Consider the following 25,676-nt stretch of genomic DNA (forward strand, 5'->3'; position numbering starts at 1 on the left):
TTCTGTTATTTTTTTTCCTTTTGAAAGATACACCTTTGGAGCATCAAACAGTCAGCTTTCCAGACTTGCTTTTGGTGCAGAAGGTAATGAGATATTACCTTCAAATGTTCACTTAGTTCCTTGCAAAAAAAAAACAAGGAAAGAATACTTCTTTTATTTTCAATTGGGTGTAGTCATCCAAAAGAAACTTCCTGCAGAAATGAAGCATTTCACATTTAGCATTTGTGCTGCTTTCAGCTGAAGAGTTCCCTCATTTGACCACATCTTCCTGTGTAGCTGGGACTGTTTGATTCCCAAAAAGAAATACTTATTACGATCAGTGTTTATTTAACACAAACATAGAGCAGCATGTGACTAAAGTAATATGTCGTGGTGGCAGATAAAGCTGTGGATGTCTTTGTATATGTAGAAGACAGATATTTTTCTGACCTTTGTGAAAATTTTGATGTTTAGTTTTCTGCAAGCCCCGCAGTCCTGTGTTACATTGTTTGTATTTATGAATCCTACAGTTATCCTGAGTCTCCAGAATGTTGTCTAGGAGTGAGCTGGCACAGGTCACTGCTGGAGGCAGTCTGTTGGATGAGTCAGCTGGCGCTTGTGGGAAAGATGCTTTCTGTTTCAGATTCTCATGGGCCAAAATGCTGAAGAGATTAACTCTTCTGATAAAATTCCAGTCTATGGTAGTGGTGCTAAAGACCTAGTTTCTCATGCTCCCTGTGCCATCTATAGGCTATCTGTTCCCTCAAGGCCAGTGTTAAGACAGAACCTTTCACAGGAAAGACTTTGAAACTGTAGGCTGAAAGAGGAAGATTTTGAGAGCTTCTGAAAGAGGATTGTGCAACAGCAGCCCCAAGGCTTTTATTGCTCCCTTTTTATCCAAACCAGACACAGAAAGCACACGTGCCTGTATTACATAAAAATAGCTTAGTAGGGATACAGTAGTAGTGTTTCTCTCTCACCATAGAGTTCAAATCCTTTATTGGTTACTCTGATGCCTGAAAAAGGAACAGGTGAGTTCAGTGTTTATAGAGAGAAATTCATTTGGCCGAATTCTCTCCAGTGTCAAAGAAACTTTTACTGAATCTTCCCTTTTCCTCCAAATACATTTACTGAAGTAAATTTGAGTTAGCTATCAAAACCTTCAGATTCATTGAGCCATTCCTTGTTCAAAGGGCTTTCTCAGTTTCATGCTGAAGCTATGGGTGAGCCAGGAGTTTCTCCAGTCCTCTGTTGACCCAGACAATACCTTAATTGCTATGTTTGGTATCCTGTAGGGCCAGGAAATTTCTCTTTCATTTACTCCTTGAAGCTTTGAAATTGAATTTGATCCAAGAATAGTTGGTTTCTGTCAGACAGAGGGTGGTTTGAGTTTTACCCAGGCTGGTAATAATTTACCCAGACTGGTAATAAGCTCTTGTTCTTTATCATCATTATAAAAGCAATCTAGCAATCAAGTGACTGAAGAGACCCACATGTGTTGACTGTTAGCCAAAAGGGCTGGTTAGATGGCAAGGTCTGAAGCACCCGTGACAGCCATGCCCAGCTCTCCCCGGTCAGCTGGTCCACAGATCGATTTCAAGCATCGTTTGAACTATTTATACAGTAGCAACAAACAACAGCAGAAGATGCTAACCCAGCATTGCATTTCAGTCTTAATTGAGTGCAGCATAGCTTGCAGAGAGTTCAGTGAAGATACACTTAAGGATTTGGTTTTCAGAGGAAATAGATTTGGGAGGTTGTTCCCAAAGTTCAGTGCTGTTAGCACAATGTGGTATTTATATTGTACTGCAGCTTAACAAGTATTAGAGATGAAAGATAGAGAAGAGCAAAAGAGCACTAAGTTAGAAGTGCCTACAAAACAAATAACTACTAAGTATGCTGTTTTGTTTGGCTCATTTGTATGTATATGGCTGAATCAAGAAAACATACTTTATATGGAACAGAAGAGACCTAATGTGCTGTTTATTGACACACTCACCGAGTTCTTGGTAATAAAAACAAATGAAACAGTGTAATTAGCTTTCACGTTAACAACGGGGTTTAATGAGTGTTTATTGTCCACAGGGTGGTATTTAGAAAACTTCCCCATAGATTTACCATGATTAAATTACCTCCTATAGTTCTGTTGCAGAAGTATGCATTTTATGCTTGGGAACAAAGAACTTCTTTGCATGCCAGAGGTAATTTTTAGGAATTTTCTGTTGGCTAAAATAATGTGGAAAATCCATGGCTCTCTAATGACCTGGAGAACTGACTTTGTTTTTATGTTACTTAGAGCACAGAAGGGATTCTGTGTATTCTGTGTTCTTACACCATAAAACTAGCAGGTGGGTTTTAGCCATCTACTCCCATGTGTTTATTGCAGGTCACAGATTTTTGTCCAGTTTGCCATAGAGCCTAATAACTGGTGTCTGAGCAAAGTGTCTTCTGGAAAAGCATCAAGGGATGGAAAAATCCCTTACTTACTTCAGTAGCTTGTTTGAATGGCCCCTCACATTCCCATCAGTTTGTGCCTTATTTGTCATTTGACTTTGTCTGCAAATTTGTCTCTAAGTCTCTTGACGTTTGAATCTATCTAGTTCAACATTTAAACAAAGATTTGGATAAAATCTATTTTGCAAAATGTTATCTATTACTGCCTGTCACATTTTAATGTCTGTCTGGGGAGAAGAGCCACATGGTGTGTAATTCCTGGTGATTTTTCCTTCAGAAAGAGGCCAGATGCATACAGAAACTATGATGACTCTCAAGTATTGTCTGAAAGCATCAGTCTTACTTTCCTGTCAGTATAACACCGGTCTTATCCTGATCTCTGAGCTGTAGCATAATTTGAGGGTGTTTCTGTCTTCTTTGCTAACTGAGCAGAGAGCCTCTCAGAGATATATGCTGCCTGCACAGCCTCAGGCCAGAAGTAATCTTGCTAATTGTGACCAAGATCAGAAAGCAACCACTAATGGAAGGTGCAAAACATTTAGATCATTTTACAGCTGCTGAGGTTTTTTGTGATCATGTGGCCACTCTTCCTTGAGATACTGCAATGGCAGCAAGCTCCCAACTTCACCCTACAGACTGGTTCAGAGCCCTTTCTGGTACTGGCTTATACCAGAGCAAGAGACGTCTCCACAGCAGTGATACTCCTTCACATAAGGGCTATGTCAGAGCCTTTCATTTTTCCAGCTTTCAGCACAACGTTGCAAAGTGAAGATAATACTGTGGCCATGCTGTTCAGGGCTATTGCTTGACCAGGCTACAGCTTGGACACAGCTTAAACCCTGTGCCATGCTGGCAAGTTCCTGTGGCTCTCGCACTCTGCCGTCATCCCAGCTTGGCCTTGGTTCAAAGCTGGGTTTGTCTGTCTGTAAAGTCACTCAAACCTATGCTCACACAGTTGAGGGTCCTAATGACCCAAGACAGGGATGGTGTAAGTCCAAACAAGTAAGGATAAGTTCACATGTTAATGGTAAAATTCTTGTTTCAGTGCATCAGCAGCACTTTCGCCTGATGTTTCAGAAGGGTTGGGTTTTACTTCGGATAAACTGTACTGCACAGTGGCTTTTTGTGTAGAAGTTGTTTTGTTACAGTAGCTTCAAAGTCTCCAATAGCAACAATTAATGTAACTGTCTCTGGTTTTTAATTTTCAATTAGGAGGTTTAAATCTGTGTCCTTTCAGAATTAGGAAAGCAAGTGAAGAAACGGATTCAGAAGATCCCTGTGCTTTGCCTATTGCAAGTTTATAACAGATCTGTACGTTTTTGTGAATAGCTGATACTTGCACATGTAGAATGTGAATATGCACCACTTGTGTGCTGGCCCCACAAGTCACCTGTATGTTAGTTCTCATGTCTTCCACTGATTTTATCTGTTGATAATTGGCTAATTGTCATAGTTAAGTAACAGTGCCTGACACTAAACACAAATTAAATGCATTCCAACGATCTGAAGTTTTCAACAGTGAAGTTCTTCATTCTGGCATATGGCCCCTAATGTTTATTGTCTCTGGCAATTTCTTTTGAAGTATTTTCCTATTGCTGCTGCACATTTAATTTTTCCTAAATTCATATAATTGGATTAAGGCTACTACTTGCAGTGATTTTTTTATCTCATTTAAGCAACAGCTATGTTCTTTTTCAGTTCTGATTAGCATGAAAAGAAGATTTGTGTTTTCTGTAGCATTTATCAACACAAATTGATTTTATGTCTTGATTTTTACAATAGCACAAATCATTTACTGTGGGACATTCACTGCCTTAAAAGTTTTCAAAAGGAAATGGAATCTGGACTTGGATCCTGAGTAGAACCAAAACATGTTAAATAGGTTTTATTACAAAAAAGTATTTATTTGCAGTTCTTTCTAACTCAGCAGGTTGTGCCATTTGGTCTGATACGCTTCAGACAGTACTTGAATCACTTTGTCTTACCAACTGGTGTAATTCTGCATTAGTGTTGCTGGAGGTTGCCTGTTTACTTCAGTAGGATCAGTAAAGGAGTTTGATGTATTCGTCATTAACATGAGGAGAACATTCTTGGTGTCTCCTTTATAAGGAGGCTGTATTCCATCCTGCATTACTTACCCACTTCCAGTTCTGTGCTATTCCAGCAAAACTCTTCACTTACCTTCTTGCATTCTTGTAGTGCACGTGAATCTCACAGGAAAGGATTTACTTGATCACCTGAGAGATGTTTCACTCACAGTATAAAATAAGAAAATATGGCTGTTCCTTTTTGTATCATAATTGGTTTGTGTAACAAAATCATTTTGTCTCCTTTGCAGGCAACTTCAGCAGCAGCAAGCAGAACTTGAAGTGCATCAAAGAGACGGGCTGTCATCCTATGACTTATCTCAGGTGAAATTTCTCTAGTTTTTCTTTTTGTGCCTCTGATCTTTTAAAACATAAAGCAATGGCAGATTTCAGGTAGATAAAAAATATCTTGTGACTGTCTCTGAATTGCTTTTCGTCAAATATGATGGAGGGCATCACCTTCCCCTGTGAATCTCAACAGGTGCCGGTTCCAAGCATCCCAGCTAATGTTCATGAGAGTGGAAAGTCTGTGGAAAAGCCTGATGCTATCTTCTCCCAAGAGAGGGATCCCAGATTTGCTGAGATGTTTGCTGGAATAACTGCTTGTAAGTGAATGTCTCTGATGTTTAGTTTTTCATAGTGTATTGAGTGTGATTGCATGATGTGGAGCATATCTTCAAGAGAATGAAGAGAAACTACAATGTGGCAGAGAAATTTCTGAGCAATGACAGGACATTTCATAGAATTTACCTTTAGTTGATATTTCCCCTAAAGATAATGAGGAATAAACTCAAGGAGGGAAGGAAATGTTTCTTGGCACCAGAGCCACCTGTTTTTGAGTCTCTCTTAATTTTGCAGGGGCACTTTAAGAAGTGTTTGTAGATGCTAAACATACTGAGCAGAACTTGCCATTTCTAAGTATATATTTCTTTCTTAAGCAGCAGATGTGAGTTTTAGACATGGGTTAAGAACATGGATCAATAGACATGGATTAAGAAAGTTTCTATGTAGACTTAAGATAAGCCTGCAGACTTTTATCAAGTCACCAGCTTTTGCATTGATGCTTTTGGAGGCATCTGTTGCTTTGAAATGTAATCACGTACTTATTTTCTGGTCAGTTGAGGCACCTCCACTCACGTTACCTGTCAGTGAGCCCTTGCTCTTTTTCCCACAACTTTTGTTGGCAAGTTCTTACAAGAGTGACAGAGTCTCAGAAATAGTATGTTCTTCTCTATTTCGTGAAAATTACTCTAAGGACAGAGCCCTTATTGAGTACCCTCACTGAAGGATTTCCCAGCCCTATTCTAAGAAGTAACAGCCAACTTGTCAGTTGTACAGACGTGGTTGACTCAAACTAACCCCCAGCCTGTGCTGCCTATGGTCCCAACAGACAGAAGTTATTGAGGAGACTGGCAGCTGAAGGGGTCGTCTGAAATATATCTGTAGGAAGCCAGGCTCATTAATTCCACTGCTTGTGGAAGAACTTGTTAATTGTTTATTGTTCTTAACTGTCCTCACTGAAAAAGAGAAGTTTTTACATTTGTTTTAAATAAATCAGTGTGCAAGTGTCACACAGCGTGTGAAGGAAATGACCCACAGGGTTTAACTCCAGGAGTGTTGGGAGATGACCTCACTGCATTGATTTCTTATGTCTGGCTTGGCCTTTTCAAATGGAGAAGGCGTTGTAGCTGCAGGATAGACCTGATGGTCTGTTCTCCTGTTACTGGGACTTCTCTGTTGTTCCTGTTCATACTTGTCTGTCTGCTCTAACAGTGAAGTCAACAGCTGAGGCTATAAAAGGGATCCGTTAGAAGGTAGCAAGACTCCAACCCTAAACACAGAATATGTTTTTCTAAGCAAGAACATCTTGCTTTTTGGCTGCCTTATTGGCCCTTTGTCAGGCAGCTCTCAGCTGTTTGTGGGGAGGGGTTAGGGTTAAGGGTCTAGCAAGCAGTGAGCTAGCTGGGAGGTTATGTTCTTGGAAATGCCATTTCTCCTTTCATTCTTACCAATTTACAAGCTGTGCTTTTTTTGGGACATTCACCCCGACTGAATTTCTCATGGGAGCTGTGATCAAGGTCTTCTCTAAATGATAAAAAGAGATGGTTCACAGTTAGAGATGAGACATGCTGTCCAAAACTAATAATGACAAACCTGCATGCTGCCTGCAAGACATTTGCATGATGTTGATACCTGATCTCATTCTCTGCTACGTTCTGTAAAAATACAGGTTTGACATAGGGAGATTGTTGCCATAATGGCATGCAGTGGCCACACTTAATTGAAAAACAAAAGTGAGGGAGGAAGCCTGGCTTCACTCATTCATGCAAGTGCCTTGGAGCAGGGTGTAATGTAGTTCTTAGAGATCTTCCTTCTACAGCCAGCAACAGTGGTCCTGCTGGGAGAAAGGCATGTCATCGGCTGGTACAATGATGAGGTTTAGAGAGAAACAGATCTAAGGTAAAACACAAGAACAAAGTAGGTTTTCAGTGCACTTACAAAGGTGAGAGCAGAGAAATAGTGCAAAAAGTCCTGAGTGGTAATACTGCTAGGAGAGATGTGGGACAGATTCAGAGGCTGAAGAGCATCCAGTGTAACTCAGGAAAAAGATGTTAAAGCCACTTTAGCTGTTTCACTGTTCCCTTTGTCTCAGCCTCATCCTGCAGCACAGACCCTGGTAGCTGCCATAGCAACTCTGCTCCACTTGAGGAATTCCAGTTCATTTAGGGCACTCCTAATTTAGCTATTGAGTTGTTCTTAAATATCTAAAGTACCCTTAGAATTTTGACTCAGTGCCTTCCAACCCTGAGAGTTTGCTATCGCTGTAAAGGGTCGCCTTAGAAAATGGGATATCTCATACAAGAAGGATGTTACTGCCAAAAAAGGCCAAGTCATCTGTCCTTTTCTCAGAGATATCCCAATCCATTCTCAGTTCTTCCTACTACGTATGCAACCTCTAGATCTTGTCCCCATTTCTCCTTGTTTTTATATGAGAGCGTAGGTTTGCAGCCCAGACTCAGTGCCTGTGCTGGGCAAGATGTAGCCAGCGAGAAATTTCTACCAATTTCTGCAACAACAGCTTGAATCAGTGGCACACACGTTCCTCTGAGGCTCCTGTGAGGTAATTTGAGGTGACTTTGCTTTGGGAAGGCAAGCTTAGATTCTTGTTAGGAACATAACATAAGAGGAACTGAGGTAACAGAAGAGAACTGGTGGGTGTTGGAGGCCTTTGGTGAGCCACACTCACAGGGTCTCTAAAAGCTAAGGAAAACTACTAAGTACTTCTACTACTCGTGAGTTGAGTGGGCCTTTTGTCTGGGAGAGCATCTTGTGAAAGGAGTGGGAATCTGAAAAGGGGAAGATGAGGAGGCAGGCAAGATTTCTAGGCCTCTCAGAGGTGCGGGGAAATGTGTGATTGCAAAGCCATCAGCAAGTTGTGTGGTGTTTTGTGCTTGGAGGTGGTGAGTGAAGATGGAGAAAGTCAATAAATGGTGGTGGGGCAGACCTTTAAATTATTTAAAGAGAAGTGGTAGTGAGGTTTCCTCCAGGCTCTGGAATAATCCAATGCCAGAAAATTAAATTAAGGGTCCAAATGGCACTGTTCACCTAGTCTCGTTTCATTCAGGTAGAGGCTGATCTGCAGATGCCACATTAAGAGTAGACTATAAAAGTTAATGGCATCTCCATGTGTGTGTTATTCACTACACTACTCTCTTACACCCCACTGGGATGCTTATATCTTATTTCATAACTCCCTCGAGCCACATACAGAGCAGAAAAGTCCGTGAGAGATCAGTGTCTTTGTCTTGCCACAGCTCAGGTGTGCAAGTCTTAGAGACACTCAGAAGCAAAATGTCTCCAGCCACCTGTGAGGTTGAAATGCAGGTAGGGGCTGTAGGATCACCCATGTTTGCAGGTAGTCACCTTGAGATCTGCAAGTAGGCCAGCAGGCTGCCTGGGAGAGTTGGATCCTCCTCCCTGGCTGTCCTGGAGGGAAGCAGGTTGCCAACTGGTTAGGACAGGGCCCCTTTGACACCAGGTCAGGGTGTGGGCCTTTAGCGTCTACCTCAATGCAAAGAGGCTGCAATAACACCAGCAGCCCTGGAGGCTGCTTCTGGACCAGAAAGGGCCCCTTGCCCGAGGCCATCCCCAGGTAGACCACAGGTAGGCATGTGCATTAGACCTTCTTCAGACCAGGCTTGTTTCACATGACATTCCTCTATTCCCCTGCACAAGCTCCCCCATCTTTCTTCCAGAAAACCTTTGTTCCCCATTTCCAGTCTGCAGCTGGGACTCATGCTCTCATCACTCTCTAGTTCCCCCTCCTGCCTGTGAGGTTGGGAGCAGCTTCCAGTGAGCACAGAGAAGGTCTGGACTGCGTGGCCAGGGGGCATGTACCAGTATTACATTCCATGCAAACAATGGCATTAATGAGGTACATCCTGGGAAGAGGGAGTGAAGTAGACAGAAACCAGCTGTGCATCTAGTTTCATACTGAATTGTCATATAGCTCTTTTGTGTCATTCTTAATGTGTTCCACAGGGCTTCTTCATAAGGCTTTAAGAAAGAAAGAAAAATCCCTGCTGTATATATACATTACAATAAATAGTTCTGCCTTCATTTTCTCATCCCCTGAACTTTTTCTGTGATTTGTTTTTGTAGCAGATAAAAAAATGATGGCCTCAGCATCCACAGCAGGAAACCAGCAGCTTTACTCACAGGGAAGCCCTTTTCAGCCAGGCCATTCGGGAAAGACTTTCAGGTACTGTAGAAAGTAGCAGCTTCTGTCTGATAGTGGGGAAACTGCTCCCCTTTGATCTACTGGAAACAAAATCAACCTAAGGTGCAAGGGCTTTCTGTACATGAATGAACTTTGCTTTGTGTACATTTCACTCCTACATGATGTCTCAGTGCTTACAAGCTTACAAGCTGTGAGGTGATTTGGATATCTCTGTTAAAAATAGTGGCTGGTAAGTACATACTTGTTGCTTTGACGATGTAATTGGAAAAAAATTAAGAAACAGCAAGAAGTCATGAAGAGAACCAAGTCTGAGAGGTGATGGGGCGTGCTCAGAGAGCTGAGAAACATCCAGCCAAGGTAGGAAGGTGCACAGATTTGTTTTACATTTAGGGCTAAGAGTACTTCTGCAGGCTGCTGTGAAGGGCATCAGTGTTGTCACCTTAATAAAGGGAACAGAGGGACACTTCATCTATAGCCCCTGGTGAGAGCTGAGACACGGGCACAGATAGTTTTCTACAACACCTTCCAAATCCACACAAGGTGGTGATCTGACATTTTCCAAGGCATTTCTGAGTTATTCAGAGTACATGTCATTACCTACCAGCTGGCAATACAGATTTGGCTAATCTGAAGTTTAAGAGTTTGCTTGCATCTCCAGTCATTTTTGAGAGTGTGATAACAGTGATTGTAGTTACTTCAGTGCCTTCCATAATACCCTTCTGCGACGATGATACTGAAGTTTCATTCTCCTGTTTTACACCAACCAAGGTTGTGAAAGTGAAGGAGCAGCCATTGGGAGGCTGTCAATTCCAGGAATTAGAAAACATCTGCAAATGATAGTTTTATTTAAACTGATGTGTTCTTAAAGTTCTAATTGCTGATAATTTCATTGGGGAGAAATAAAATAGCTGTGCGTGTGCTTTCTCAAATTAAAACCAAGAAGAACTTGCAGGGGGGATTTGGCAGTAAATTAAAATGTCTTTTAATTGGCTGTTGTATATTACTGGATGGTTGACTTGTCATCTTGGGATTTGGTGTGTGTTTTGTTCGTTTCCTTTGTTAATTCCTGATGTTTAACTATAGCTTTTTTCCGACTGCTTTTCTATAACATCAAGTAATGACACATCTGCCAGCATTTCTACCCTTGATGAACTGTCCTTGCTGAGTGCTCTGCAGCCTGATCTGTTCAGTTACTGAGCTTGGACAGCCTTTGGACACTGTTTTGCAAACTCCTGGTTTCAAAGTCTTCAAATACTCCTGGTATTCCACATACATTCCAAGTTCCTTAGATGATGGGACTTGCCAGTCCAGCTGGGAAGGTGTTGGCAGTAGGGCCAGCCCTCCCCCCCAGCAGCTGTTGTGTGCTTCTGAGTTCAGCCAGATTTAGATGGACTTTCTGGTCCACATTCCCCCATCTGGAGGCTCTGTGGATGTAAAAAATAAACATAAAATGAAAAAAAAAAGTAGAAAACAAACTACAAAGAGTTTCTAGACACACAGTTTGCTTTTAGGCAGCTTAGGAAAGGCAGTAAAATAACATCCATATTCAAATGCCTGCCACGTTTTGCTTACCACTCTGGGGGGTATTTTCTCATTCTTAGAGGATCCAGAATCCTATATCAGCCTTATTTACTTCTTTTCCCAATCTGCTCTCTCTTTTTCTGTAAGATGACTGTGACAATAGACAATGGGGAAGGAACTGGAAAAAGAGCAAGCTGTTTTGGTTGATGCACAAAAGCATCTTTAAATGTTGTGTCATTTATATGCATTTATATATTTACAGATGACATGTAAACTAATAAATCTATCCTTTTCTGTATACAAATATAGAAAACCACATTCATAATGTGTGGTTGTATAGATTCAATTGCTCAAGATTTCCATTAGAATAAAATAGTGGAGCAGCCCTTCATAAAAAATGTCCTTCTAATTAGGAATTCCTGGGAAATTTCTTTCTAGGGAAATTCATCAATTAGAAGACAACTGTCCTAGAAACAAGTTCCATTGGAAGTGCTTTTGTTGTTGTTGTTGCTCCAAGGCTATTACACCAGTTTAAAATTTTGCCTTGGTTATTCTTTTGCCTGGATTTATAACTGCATGTTCTTTTTTGGCATCAGTTGGTGAAAAGAGGAATTAAAAGCTCAAATTTTTAATATATAATGTGCACTTCTTGATTTTCCCAGGCAGGAAGCAAATAATGAAGTACTAACAAGTATCATCTTTTTGTGCATCTTCATTTAGGGTGGCATTCAAGCAAATACTTAAATACTCTTGACTTTAAGCACGAGTTTAAAATTAAATGCCTGCTTGAATGCTCTTTACAAGCAGGTTAATTTCACTGCATGAAATACTAAACTAGCGTGGAGCTAAGTGTTTATGCATCGTGTTAGGCTGATTTTATTCTTGCAAATCCTTTCAATGAGATTCTAGCAGTCTAATTCAAAATACTTTTTCCCTATGTGTCTGTTTGAACTGCCACTTTAGAATGCCAGTTTGTTTCATGGTTTTGTGATGGTTTTAACTCGTTTTCTTACTGAAACAGATTGAACATTAGTTTTAAAGTGATTATTAAAGTCTCCATATCTGGAAATCTATTTGTGGGCATCCAGAATATATCCTACAAGTGAGGCACTGTTTGTATTCCTTTAGTTCATCCGTGGTGCACGTGCCTGGTGTGAACGACATCCAGTCTTCTTCATCAACAGGCCAGAATCTGACACAGATATCTCGCCAGCTAAATCAGAGTCAGGTTGCCTGGACAGGAAATCGCCCCCCATTTCCAGGACAGGTATTGGTGAAAGATGTTTTCTTTTCATGCTTGTGGAACATTTGCAACCTCTGTGTGTTTTTACAAAAGTCAACCCCATTTATAACGTGGTTAAATGTACTTTGTCATCATCAGTTGGGGTTGGAAAGAAATGGGTTCCCCCTCTTCTGTTCCTCGTCAGGTTATAACAGTTCGGGACAGCTGCCTTGTGCATAACTGCACCTGATTTGTAATAGTGTTCTGGATAGTGCCAGTCAGGACACTGACATAAATCCCAGCAGAAGATCTCAGTGCTGTACTTTCTTTCTGTGTGCACTGAATGACATAAAACAGCTGTCATGCTTTAGTATTAAGCCTGTGCAATAGATCTTTCCTGGACCAAGACCTTGCACCTAGCAGTGTTACTCACTGTTAGCAGAGTTACCAAAAAAGGGTTCATACAAGTCCAGGCATGAATTCAGAGCAGAAGCTGCTTAGCCCATTGCCCTTCCACTAACACTGCCTGATGTAGCTCACACTTGGTCCTGTGCTGGAGGAAACAGCACATTTCTCCATGAGCTGCCCTGTGCTCAGCAATGTTAGCTCAGAAACTATCTCTTGCTCTATGTAACAAGAAAAAAATACTGCTTTGAAACTGTGCTAAAGGCAAAGAATATGAAATAATTGCATTTGATCTGTTAATGCTGCTCTTAATCACTCTTGCCTTTCCATTGTTCAATAGACTACAATGGCACTTTGGGGTGGACACTAAATAATTTTTCAGTAACTGAAGTATTTCCACTGCTTCTTCCCAGCCCTCAGTGTGCCATGGTTATTCTGTTCACACCTGTTCAATGAAATCCAGTTGTAATATTGACTTTGTTTTGAATGATATGGGGTATGCTAAAAAGGACTAAAGAAAAATTACCCTTCTTAACTGTCCAATTCTGGCCAAGCCGACAGAGGATGTATGTAAGCGTAGGGAAATGAGAATTCACTCATATGTCATAAAGTAAAATAGAGCTAAGCCTTGCAGAACTGACACATCATGCTCTCTTTGTCAGTGTGGAAACCTTTTGAAATGTACAGTTTCTTAGCTTGGAACTGAGCTGCAGACTTTAATACCGTTTTCATCACATTATATGCCTGTTGGGATCTGTTTTCCTCCCCCAGCTCCCCTCTATTTGTCCAAGAGAATAGTTTCAGTTGAGTGCATTGATTGCCAGTAACAGTGCACATCATTAGAAGTATCCAGAGATGTAATCACCTTTGATTTCTATTTGTGGAATTGGTTAGGCAGTGAGTTTTTCTTGGAACTGCTGGATTTGTTCTTGATGTGGAAAATGATTTATAAGCAGATTCTGTCTGTACCATTATACATTACTGCAGCACATGATTTTGGAGGAGACACTTCACCTCCCTTAGTCTCACTGTACATGTTGTACACGTCTCAAAGCAGTCTGCAGTGTTTAAACATTTGTGTAAGGTTCTTGGACATCCTGTGACAAAGCCGTTATGTAGATGAAAATGACAGTAAGTTGGTTTTTAATGCCCTCACATTAACTCATCTACCCAGCTAAAGCAAAGTTAGGCTGTTTCTTCCCTCCTCCCAGGGCTGGCGATCACACTGCCTCCCAAACCTTTTACAAGGCAAAAGAACTTTGCTGCCTGCACTTCTTAGGCAGGCAGAGAAAGCAGCTCATTAGCTTTGAAACTTCTTTGGCCATTTTCCCCCGAGCACTGGAAGCTCTCACCGTCTGAGAACTGTGTATGTTCTGCAAGGCATTCATTTACTGTGACACTGCAAAATCAAAACACCTGGCAAATAAAAGTGAATTCTTTGTACCTGTTCAGTTTGAGATGAATGCCTGTGATAGAAGTGAAGGAAATCTTGTTTATTCAGGTAGCTCTGATACTGACTACATGCGAGTCAATCAGCAGGAGAGCTGTAAGTGTTGGTTTATAGTCTGTTGTGTTCCATATGCAGCAGTAAGCTGGCTTTGACAGAAATTAAATATGACTGGGACAGGAATAACGTGCCTGTTCACATCTGCAGAGTTTACTTAGTCTCTACTGTACATTGTTAAAAAGTGAGTCTGCCGTGCTGTTCCTCAACAATAAAACTCATTCCTTTGTTTACCCCTTACTCCTCAGCAAATTCCCTCTCAGTCTGGCAAGGCTCAGTCGTCTCCCTTTGGCATTGGAACAAGTCACACCTACCCAGCTGACCCATCGTCCTACAGCCCCCTTTCCAGCCCTGCCACCTCCTCCCCCAGCGGGAATGCCTACTCCAGCTTAGCGACCCGCAGCGCAGGCTTCGGTGAGTGTGATGTGGCCTCGCACAGAAACGCGCGTAGCACTGGAATCCTCCAGCGCTGACCTCGCTAAAAATCCTCCAGCCTGTTCTTTTGGGGGGTTGATGGGGAAGCCCAGGTGGTGAAAGGGTTTTGCTTTCTGGTGTTGAGCACAGTGGATGGAAATGACCCGTTCCCTCCATGATTCATCTCCTCCACATCCAGTGCACTTCAGAATATTGTGGCGTTCTGTCCTCTGAGAGAGCTTGTCGTGCCTCTAAAGATTGAAGAGTTGCTTACATCACTGGTACACATCCTCTCAAACTGTGGTCAGCAGGTCTGGTTTCTTTTTCCATCTCGGAAGAGCCCTTAAATGGCACGAGTTTGCCTTCTTTTCATTTTTCACCTTCCCTGACTGCATGGCAGTGTCCTCTAGCCTAGAGATGGCTTGTTGGAGATTGGCTGGAGACAGGATTCTTTTTGTACCCCCACTGCTACTAATGTAATCAAAATAGATGCCGTGTTTTGAAATGGTTTTCTTTTCCTATTACATGCTAATTTAGTGGCTTTCAGACTGTGCCCCAATGAGTGATCCCTTGGTAAATTGTCTGCATGCCAGTAATATTCAAGAGTAAAAAACTTACGGTTCCATCAGTGGTAAACACACGTGGAGCCCGTGGCTGATAATAATGTGCAAGTCTAAAAAGCATAGGTAGCAATGTGCTACTGTGTGGTGTTTTTCTCCTGTCCCCTGAGAATAAAATTGGTGCAGATCTGTTGCAGGTGAGCCTCACTGAGTGCGGACCTGTGCAGTGCTGCCTGGAAGTGTGTTGAAGCAGAGCTCTTCCCACAGAGCCTATTCATGCCTCCATTTCCACCAGGCTTTGTGCATTTGTTTATGAGACAGCTTTGCATTTCAGGCCTGAGCTACTTGGCAAGAGCCCTCTCACCTAATGAGAAACATTTCCTGACCTACATCAGTTTGGATTCTATTAATAACACAGCCTTCCCAGAGACAAGTGTCTTGAACCTCCGCTGGCAGTAACCATTTTGCTGAAAAGAAGCATCATTTGCCTCACTGAGTTGATTTCAGTGTATTGTTCTGAGAGGGGGGAAAAAACCCCAAACAACAAAAGCAGCAAAAAAGGCCTGAAACTTGCAGCTTTCTTTTAAAGAGTAACTTAGATGAGTTTTGTTTTGGCCCGTAAAATGGCTGCAGGGTTTCTGAGTCAGCTGAATTATAGGTTGTGGTAATGTCAGTAAGGGAAGAGCTGTAATTATCCACTTCAGATGTGATAGAAACACATCACTACAGTTTGTTTACTTTGCTTGTAAAACGGTCACTTGATCTGGTTTGCCTGGTTTAGGTGGTAGCCAAAAGGATTGCACTAAGCAAGTGTTTCTGTATTTTCTGAAGCCACGACTGTGAGCAGTGACTGATCTGACACGATCAAGTCTGTTTATCAGAGAACAGACATAACACGTGTGTGGAAGGTTGGCACAGGAAATTTGGCAACCTTGGCAGAGGGCACTGATAATCAGAGAGAACCAGCTTGGTTTCCTGCAGTGGGAGGAAAACAGTAGTAGTTAGATAGAAGGAAAAATAAAGAAGGAGGAGAAAATGTTTGGAGGAAAAGCAGAAGCCTGTTGGCAAGCTTTATAACATGGGAACCCTTAGAAGAAGACATTGTAAATAATTGAAAGAAAATGGTAAGAAAAAATGTCTACATTTGGGGCCAGTCTGTAGAAATACAGGGTAAAAATGAATGCTGCTTGAATGTGACCTGTGACTGTACCCATGAGAGGTGTATGGGTGATAGGGCGACCAAATTCACGTCTGTAGCATCGCGGGTTTTTCTGGTAAGACTATTTAGAAGAAATTCATCTCCCTGAAACCATCACTTGAAGTGTATTTACTGTAAACCCTTGCTGTTCACATTGCTCTCTGTGCAATTTGAATGGCCTCAGACTTTTAAGAAACCGTCAGCATACAGACAGGATAATAATTTGCTATAAGCTGCATGTTAAAGAAATTGTTTTGCAGCTGTAATATTGGAGAACAAGATAGTCCAGCAAACAACACTCTGCATTTACTGCAGCCAAAGCTGTTGCCTGTTGATCTTGTTTTTGCATCTGCTTACAGAATCTTACATCTACTTCTGTGCTTCCTAGATGGATAGGTAATTGTGCACCTACTGCTCTGCATGAATTAGTCTTTTGCAGAGAAAGAGCATTCAGATGATGCAGTGTGATTTTTAAGCAAAATGGCAAATACTTGCTGTTAGTGATGAAAAGATGGTGAGAGAAGGCTTGAAAATTGTCTGCCAGTGCCTGGTTTATGGTGTCAGGGTGCGTTTTGCTGTCAACAATCCACCTGCTATGTCTGCAGTCATGGCAGGGAGCTTTGCTCTGGGGTCAGCCCCCACCGTGCAGTCAAGGCCAAAACTCACTTCAGCTTCCCTCCCACAGGGGCAGGGTCTCACTCAGGGTTTTTTTGCTAAGACTCATTTGCAAACACAGACTTTGATGGATGAAGCCCCAAAAGCAGGTGAGTGCTTCAAAGGAGCTATTCTCTGACTTCCACCCTTTCTTCCCCTGGGCAGCTGAAGGTGGCCAGAGCAGCGGCCAGTTCCAGGGAAGACCTTCCGAAGTCTGGTCCCAGTGGCAGAGCCAACATCACAACCAGCAAAGCGGCGACCAGCACTCGCACCCACAGCCCAGTCAGACCGAGGTGTTCCAGGTGAGGACAGTTCAGCAAGCCCTCAGATCCCTCTGACAGCATCTCACCATTGTCACTGTCCTCAAGAGCCACAGCCCTCGATGACCAGGTGCCAGCAGAGCTTGGAGCAATCACCTCCTGGTGTGCTGCCCTGGGTTTGTGCTGCTAGGAGCTGGAATTACCTACAGCTGAGATTGTTTTGTTTTCTGCATCTTTGCTAATTGTCCTGGCTTCTCTTTGCACCCTATACTTATGGCTTAGGTGTATGCAGGGAAGCCATGAAACAGTCCCACGTAGATGTGTCTTTCTTATCCTGGTACTGACCTCTAAAGTCACAGTCAAATCCAATTAGACATCAGTGTAATTCTCTCTGATAGTTCAAGCAGGAAAGGAGCCTGATACTGCAGAGAAGTTAGTGTCCAGTAATTTTTTAAGGTTAAACACAGTCAGATGTCAGATAGCTGGTAAACAGTCCTCTTCAGCTACTTGATTTGACTACAGGTTGAGTAGGACTTTGCCAGTTGACTAATAAGTTCTCTGCCCTTGTATAACTTGTTTTTCAATTAGACCAAGAGGACACTGCATCAAAACAATGCAGATAAATGCAGGAAAGGCAGTTCAAGCCCCAAGCAAGGATTAGAAGTGGGGCACCTCATTATCTTTCAGAAAGTAAATTCATCTGCAAGACCAAGCTTGTACTCAGTTGCTGGCAGGAACGCTGCAGAAGAGACGTTAGTCTGAAAATATTCCTTTGTGAATGAGCCACTGCTTCACACAGGAGCAAATAACGTCACTACATCTGGAGTAACTACCTGTCTGCATGCTCTTACCCCATGGCCCAGGCAAGACTAATCTGTTGCATCTCTCTCTGTAAGCAAAGCTGAATGGCTTTGCACATACTTTAGCCCAGAAGCCTGTTCAGGGTAATTGCAGTGGAGCTGATGGCAATGTGGTTCGGTGGCAGACAGAGACATGGGGCTCCAAGCAGCCTCTGCCTTGTGTCTCAGGCATGAGCCCTGTCCCAGTGAACACAAAATTAGTGGGAAGGAGGGCCAAGGGAGAACTGGGCTCACCTGCAGAGCTCTTGGAGGTGACCATGCATTTGGAGGAATTTAGGATAATAACTGTATGCAGTGAGAAACTTTGAATGAGCTGTGTTCAAAGGCCTCCAAGAAGCTGCTTGGACTGTTTGTGCCTGAAGCCAGCCCTGGATTAGCTGGACATAAGAAGAGAGGCAGACTCAAGAGGCTGGGTCTGTACCTGAGGAGACCTTGCCTCAGAATCCATAGCAGCAGAAATGCCTTCAAAGAGATGGAAATTGAGACAGTCAGGGAGAGCTACAACTGCCCCTTGGCTGGGGAGGAATGTGGGAAAACAAAAAATAAGTGCAAGTTTTGGTCTGAAAATGAAGGCTGACCCTGGCAGCTGAGAAACCACCCATGGTGTTCACAGCCTCTTTCATCACCATCGCTGGGGGTGCTACAGACACCTCGGATGGATTGAAATCTGTCTTTATTTTGGGGTAACTTCGCGATACGCAGCAGCTGTCGGTAGTTATTCCTTCACAGAGCAGATCCTGCAAGCATTCCTATTTGCTCTTTAGGTTTTGTTTTATCGTAAGTTAGTGAGCCATCCCTAGCAAAACTTGGCTTTGAAGTTAGAGCTTGTTATTGTAAGGACTGACAGGAAAAGCAAGAACAAACTCTGGTTTTCTCAGCAAGAGATATCTTTTCCCTGTGGTTTTGGTCTCCAGCTGAGAGGAAAGGTTGAGTATTTTTGAAAATCTCCTGCTGGGACCTCACTTGGCCCAAGACACGTGGAGCAATTACCATGAAATCCCATTTCTCCTGGGAAGTTCCTGCTATTCCTCTGCCTTTTACATGCATGAGAGCCACTCGGGCATCTTGTTAGCTGGGGTGAATGTCCAGTCTTTAGTGTTCCTCACAGGGTGAAGAGCAGTAATATATTCATTTTCAGAGCACTGGTGAGGAGGTGAGACCCTCCCCAAATCCATGCTGCTAGAGCAAGAGCTCCTTTCTGTAGGGCGCAGGTGTGAGATGTTGAATAGTTGATGAACAGATGATGAATAGAGTGAAACCAGGGAGTTTGCTTCTCTCTGTGTAGCTACTCATTCCAAGAGGAGCTGTTTCAGCCTGGTGAGGAGTATGGTGCAGCTCAAATGTGCTGTATTCAGAGGAGCTATCCAAAACCTCTGCCTTGCTAAGGTCCCACCTGCTGTTGAGAAACACTCCAGCCAAACATAGTGATGATAATAGCACATAAACCTTAGCCCCAGTCCCCCGCACAGGTCTGGCTTCCCCTTATTTATCTAACCTTTTGCCTTTTCTGGTTATACACTGAAAAGATGAACAGGAAACAGTTTGTATGTGGATAACATGTTAGCAAGTGAGGCTTGACTTTGGTTTTTCCTTATCGTGCAGGACATGCTGCCCATGCCGGGGGATCCAACGCAGGGCACTGGCAACTACAACATTGAAGATTTTGCTGACCTGGGCATGTTTCCACCATTTTCTGAGTAGCTTGCGAAGCAGAGATGGGAAGTTCCTCTCCAAGGCCATCTCAGTGTAATTTTGGCTCTGCTTTTTCTGTGTTGCATTTCTGTAGAAGCTACTAAACCAGAAGACATGTTTCTCATGTTTCAGATAGTGACGTAGGGCTTGCTCTCTCCTCCTCGGGGTGTGTCGGTGCCAACAGAGGAGCTCCAGCACTTGTTAGTGTTCATTGACAGCTCCATTTTTTAACTTTTCTTTTTTGGTTTCATTTGATTGTCATCTACCTCAGAGATGAAAAACTTTGCCTGATTTAAAAAGGGAAAAAAAAAAGAATCTCTGAGTCTTCAATATTTGAATGTGAATGATACCTAATACTTCCTTTGAATGGTAAGTTTAAATAAGTGACTAAGTAACAAAGACTAACAGAGAAAAGGTAAGGTAATGTCTTGTTGCAGTGCCTACCACTCGATTTCGATGCCTTGCTCTAAGCTTAAGTTTCTGGAAGCAGACACAATATTCTGTTTTCTTTGATTCTTGTAGTTTTTAGGTCACTTTAAATGTGAGATTAAACAACGTAATGTAGGCCTCTCTGATCAGAAGATTCGACTTAAACTTGAATGTGTGTACATTTTGGTACTTTATGTATATCTTGTGCTGTACGAAGTGATTTCCTGTACTGATTTCTTTTGCCTTTACAAAGGGTCCATTCTGGAGTGTACTGAAAAGATTGATGATACATGTGGAGGATTTAGATATCGTGGGAGTCCCCATCGCTTCACATAGGTGTTCTTACTTTTAATTCAGGTGGTTCTCTCTTCAGAACGAACACATGTACTTAACATAAGCTATTAGTCTGGTTTTGCACTGAATTGAGGCCTGTAACTCTACCCATTTCCCACTGTCTGCTTTAATTTCTGTTATTCTTGCTTTCCCCAAAATATTGCCTCGTAACAAATGACTGTAAACACACTGAGACTGCATTTTCTGCGTTAGCTGCATTTCCTTTCCGTGAAGTACTTTTTTATACTGTGAAACCTCACATTTTAACAGTATAAGGTGGTGGCCTATTAATCATTCAAGCTCATATGCTGCAAGCAGTGAGATGGTTTTGTAGTGTATAATTTTTTTAGCGAGTTGGTAATAGATATCAATTGGACTATTGTCCACACAGTGATAACTTGAATTTTTGCTTGGATTCCCAAGCAATCACTTCTGTTAAACCCTGCTAAGCCTCTTCTGTTAAATATGGGATTTTCAGCTTACCAAGTGTGTTGAGGACTCTTGACTGCTCTGAATGCTACATGCTTTTCTGCAGAGGTAGGTTAATCACCTTCCTCTTGGATGAGTCACCTACTATATATCCTCATCAGAAATGTGGTAGGAAGTATTTTATTCTGTGTTTCATATGCATGACAAGTTGCAGAGTTTGGACTGTAAGGTCAGTATTTTTATCCAGATCATTTCTTCTGAGATGGGAGAAGGAATCACTCACAAAGGACCAGGAGCCCAGAGTTCCCACACACAGGGTTTTTGTAACCTCTGGGCTTGGATAGTGGTAGCAGCCTTTGCAGAGGAGGAAGGCACAAAACTTCCCTCAACCTTTGTGGATTCAGGGGCTGTCATGGACCTTGAAACAGCAACCCCAGGGGCACAGCCCCCATCTAGATCTCCATGTATGCAGCAATTCTTAGACCCAACAGCAGTAAGTCTGCCTTCTCCTAGCTGCTTCTACGTTCCGGGGTGCACGTCTCTGCAGTGCATCATGCCAGGGTCATCTCCTGAGAGGCAGGCAGGGCCTTGTCCTGCAGCCCACTCTGACCAGGCAGGTTTCCTGCTGCTGAGCAGTGCAGCAGCTGGGCTGCAGCCAGCGTGGCCCAGGGACACGTTGTGACCATGACCTGTGTGTGGTGGTGTTCCCGTCTGACTTGGCTTTCCCAACCCTCGCTGGGAACTGCATGTAGTTTTCAGTACCCAGGAAGAGTCCTTCCTGCTGTTTCTCTCACTAAATCTGGGACCAATCTGCAATGTGCAAGTGGGGCTAGGGACTCTATTTTTAGGATTTTTTGTAGTATCTCTAGATGCATACTGGAGAGGCTCAGGTCCTCCTGATCTGTACTTGCCTCACCAAAATCACACTGAGGACAAGCAAAAAACCTCATATCTCTTCTCTCTCAGAGATCAGGAAAACACCTTAGGTGTTGTAGGTGTTCTTGGGTGAGCAAGCCATGTGCTTAGGCACTACTCTCTTAAATACATGGAAGCCTGTTCTGTTGGAGCCTTCTCCCTTTGTGCTCAGGCTGCTGCAGGGCGTTGCTTTTGACAGGAGCTAATCACCAGGGAGAGAGCAGCGGGTGAGCAGTTCCTATCTGCACAGAAAACACTCGACGTGGCCAATGTCAGTTCTTCTGGAGGCTCTAAAATACATTTCTCTGTGAAGTGAAAAATGAACTGAATGAGTGCTGTTCCTCCATTTTATTTAACCCAGTGAGATGTTCAAAGTATATTTGTAACTTACTTTTGTTCCTGAACTAAATCTAAAAGTGAGGGGGTTTCAGTAGCTTTCTTCCTCCTAACATCAGCGGTGATAACTTAGTTCCTTAGTGTGGCATGGTTTTTATACTACTGTAGAAGCCTTCTCACGTACAGGATTTGGTTGTGCAGTTAGAAGTGCACTGTTAGCAGAATTTCAAGCACATCTCTCTCTGCTGTCATTTTTAAATACAGTATTATTTTTTTGAAGCCAGTATGCCTGAGGCATCAGAGCAAGGACTGCTTCTCACCTTGTAGACCAGTCCAGCCTTTCTGATTGGGAAAGGCCATGGCTACTCTGTGAAGGGGCAGTTGGGATAGCACCAGGTTTAGGTTCTTACCCATGAGCCATTATCATCCCCTGTTCCTGTTCTGCCGTCCCCAGCTAGTGCTGCCTTCTGTCATCCCTGCCCGTCCTGCCTCCGTCCCATGCTCGTGCTCAGGCCTCGGGCTGCCCCTCCCGAGCCCACGAGCTTAAACTTTGGATGAGCTTAAGCTTCCCCTGAGCTTAAATTTTGGATGAGCTTAAGCTTTCCCTGAGCTTCAACTTTGGCAACTTTGTGCTTCTGACCGAGCAAACGAGCAAGTTGAGTGTTTGGTAGCGCTGCCCTCGCCGTGCCAGTGGCCTGCTCCTCTGCAACAGCCTCATCCCGTGTCTTGTGGCCAAAAAAAGCTGCGTAGCCTTGGCTGTGCCGTATCTTTTTGTCACGTGTTTGGTTCCTAAAGCGACTTCCTTACCCTCTAGCTGACGTTCCAACCTGCCTTTGGAGTGCTGACGTTTTGATCACGTGCCATTGGTGTGGCTTTGCTGGCACTTTGGCTGCCGGTTGCCAGAATTGCCCAGGTGGGGGATTTCTCGTTTCTCTTGGGGGTTTTTGAAGCTGGAAACGAAGCTGTGGCTTCTGATCAAACTGCGTTGCAAACACAGGTGTTTCTCGAAACGGAATCTTCCGGGGTTTACACCGATGGGACGAGAAACTGCCAATAGTAATGGTCTGGGTGAGTTATTTCCATGAGCAGGCGTGCAGGCTGAGGAGTCTTTAGATGGTAAAGCACTGACCTTCGTTTGTTGGGACGAGCAGTCCTGTTTAACAAGAGGGACTCCATCACACAGTACTTGTGACAAGTGCTACCGGCAGCACCTGCGGCGATGCTTTAACCCCATAGTTCCAATTGTGGCTTCGTTGCCTTTTGATTTTTCCCTTCGGTTTCTTTCAAAGTACAGTATGAAACTGTAAATACTCCTTGCAGTACTGCCTTTTGAACTCTTTAATTACTTTTGGCACAGTGTTAAATAGTGTTGGATTTACCCAATTGCTATGACATATATTTTTATACATAGGTGTACTCTTTCCTGGAGAATAATACAGCCATTTTGTCATTAATGCCTTATCAGTGTCATACTGCTGTTGCTCTTTGTTTGCAAGGTATCGAGTGGACTAATTTCTAGTTCAGATATTCTCACTTTTCCTGGCAGTGCTCAAGTTTGGCTTCAGGTGATTTTTGCCAGAGTCCCATTTTTCACAGTTGTTAGCTGTGAGAAGAGGAGAGCGTGGGCTTGGGTTTGTGGCTATTAACAGAGCAAAGAAAAGGTGATGGCATCTAATTGTCTTTAAAAGGTCAGTCTTTTCCTGCTCTAAACCAGGGTGCATTTCATTGAACTGCTGACTGGGCACTGATGACTTTGTGTAGATTAATGGTCTTTCTTTAAAAAAAACAAAAAAGGAAAAAAAGAAAAAGGACAAAAAAATGTGAAACAACTCCAAAAATGGGCTTCTGTCATTGTTAGGCACTTGGTTACGTATCTGTTCTCTTCATATTGATGTGAAATCGTGCTGTGGATAAAGTGTATTTTGTACTTCTGAATGTTCTATATTTATGACTAACAGGTACAGAATCAGTTGTGTGTATGTATAACTAATAACTGCCTTTTTAAATTTCATTCAAATAAAAGATGTCATGAGCTGTTGTTAACTTCTGTCTCTCTGTAAGCAAGTGAGATACACTGCTGGGAGCCTTCAGGTAGCAAATAACGCTGAGTTTCGAGAGTCGTAAATCAGGGGGCTGGGGGTCTTTGAAATCTCTTCCTGTGCTGCGCAGTCGTGGTCAGGGAGATCCCCTTTTATCTCTGGTGCATAAAGGCTGTCAAAGTGAGCAGGAGAGGGATGAGAGTTTGAGATCTCAGCTTTTCAAAGAAGTTCCAGACAAACCCTGTTGTGCTGGTGACACTGAGGTGTGTGAATGGGGATCTGTATTGCAGAGGGTTTCATTAGAGCACAATTGATGGAGGATTAATTCACAGTCTTTGGCAATTTTTATTCAATCCCTGGGATAAAACAGTGGGTTCTTTGTCCACCTTCTGGTCTCGTTGTTCAAAGTTAAAAAACACTTGTATCCTTCCCACAAACATCCTGGTGACCTTTTCAGACTTCCTTATGTAAAGTGCATTTGCCTTTCACTGTGGTTCCTCATTCTGTTTGTGCTGTATTTCTTTGTCAACTCAGTAGACTGTGAGCAGGATTTACCTTGCTAGTAAATCCAGAAAACTGATGGCCAGACCATGGCAGGAGCTGCACTCTGGGGCATGCATTCCTGGGGCAGGATAAGGTGCTGTTTTCATGGCTCATACTCCATTTTCAGGGCTCTGCCTGGGGAGAACAGACACAGATTCTGCTGGGATCCACTGGGAAACCCATGGCCAAAGGAGAGCGCTGGGATCTGCTTCATCTGAGGCAGCCACCAGCCCTACTCACTCTGTCAGGCTCTACTTCCTCAGTACTCATCCCAAAGAGAGAGTTTTGCCAGTGAAAATGGTCCATCTCTGCTCTTTTGGTGCGAAAATCTGGGTTTCAACAAAGTGATGTTCTTTTGGCATTTCCACAGACGCTTGTGAAGGTCTTTGATGGGTGGTTATGCCCCAAACTATGAGCCCCATTTGGGAATGCAGCCTGCCTTCACAGCAGCTGCTTGGTGCTTTTTCAGTGTGTTTAATAGGTTCTGAGTTGCTTTTGAGGAACATGATCCAAACAGAAAGGTGCACACAGAACGGGTGTTGCACAGGTGCCAAGCAGAGTGTGGTGTGGTTGGACTGTTTCAGGATCCTTCCTCATGCTCCTTTCAGATTGGTCTTCATTAACCTGCGCTCTCAAGTGCTAAATCAAGTGTACTTCTGGGTGTGAAAATGCTGGGAGCTGTTACTTCAGTGTGGAATCCAGATTTAACGGTCCTGGATGTGAGATGGAGACAGGTGTTTGGTGACAAGTTGTCGCTGCAGCTCGGCATGGCCGGACACCGTGGTAAAAGTCCACACTTAAAGGCTGGTGCACAGGAAAGAGATGCAGTTTGAGGCTCCCTGCATACCTCCATTTATCGTCTTTGGCTCTATCAACTGGCACTAATGACTAATAGCAACAGCTTAAGTCTTCATTACGATGATAGAAATATGTTTTTCTTCATTTTTCCATGGGAGCTAATTCTTAGCCACATTTCCATCAGTATACCATCATAGCTCAGGAAGTATTACTCATTTAATTTTCCCAGTTTCTCTCCAAGTTGGATGTAAGAGGGTCAGCTACAGGATGGATTCTTCCATCCTTTTTCACCAAGTTTCAGCA

General features: G+C 43.0%; 1 protein-coding gene across 2 annotated transcripts in view; it reads left to right on the forward strand.

Moving 5' to 3' along the window:
- The window catches only part of ARNT2 (aryl hydrocarbon receptor nuclear translocator 2), a 105,698-nt gene extending 81,662 nt beyond the window's left edge, over positions 1-24,036 (forward strand). Inside the window, exons 13-19 of one of the 2 annotated variants that reach the window (XM_061999907.1) lie at positions 4,772-4,844; positions 5,002-5,125; positions 9,183-9,282; positions 11,911-12,049; positions 14,162-14,327; positions 16,905-17,041; positions 19,462-24,036. In XM_061999907.1, the coding sequence (XP_061855891.1) occupies positions 4,772-4,844; positions 5,002-5,125; positions 9,183-9,282; positions 11,911-12,049; positions 14,162-14,327; positions 16,905-17,041; positions 19,462-19,560 (838 nt within the window). In that variant the 3' untranslated portion in view covers positions 19,561-24,036. The remainder of the gene's footprint in view (positions 1-4,771; positions 4,845-5,001; positions 5,126-9,182; positions 9,283-11,910; positions 12,050-14,161; positions 14,328-16,904; positions 17,042-19,461) is intronic. The other variant, XM_061999908.1, reaches the window with a different exon arrangement.
- The last annotated feature ends 1,640 nt before the right edge of the window (positions 24,037-25,676 follow it).

Source organism: Colius striatus, chromosome 7 (assembly GCF_028858725.1).
Source record: "Colius striatus isolate bColStr4 chromosome 7, bColStr4.1.hap1, whole genome shotgun sequence".
Classification (NCBI taxonomy): domain Eukaryota; kingdom Metazoa; phylum Chordata; class Aves; order Coliiformes; family Coliidae; genus Colius; species Colius striatus.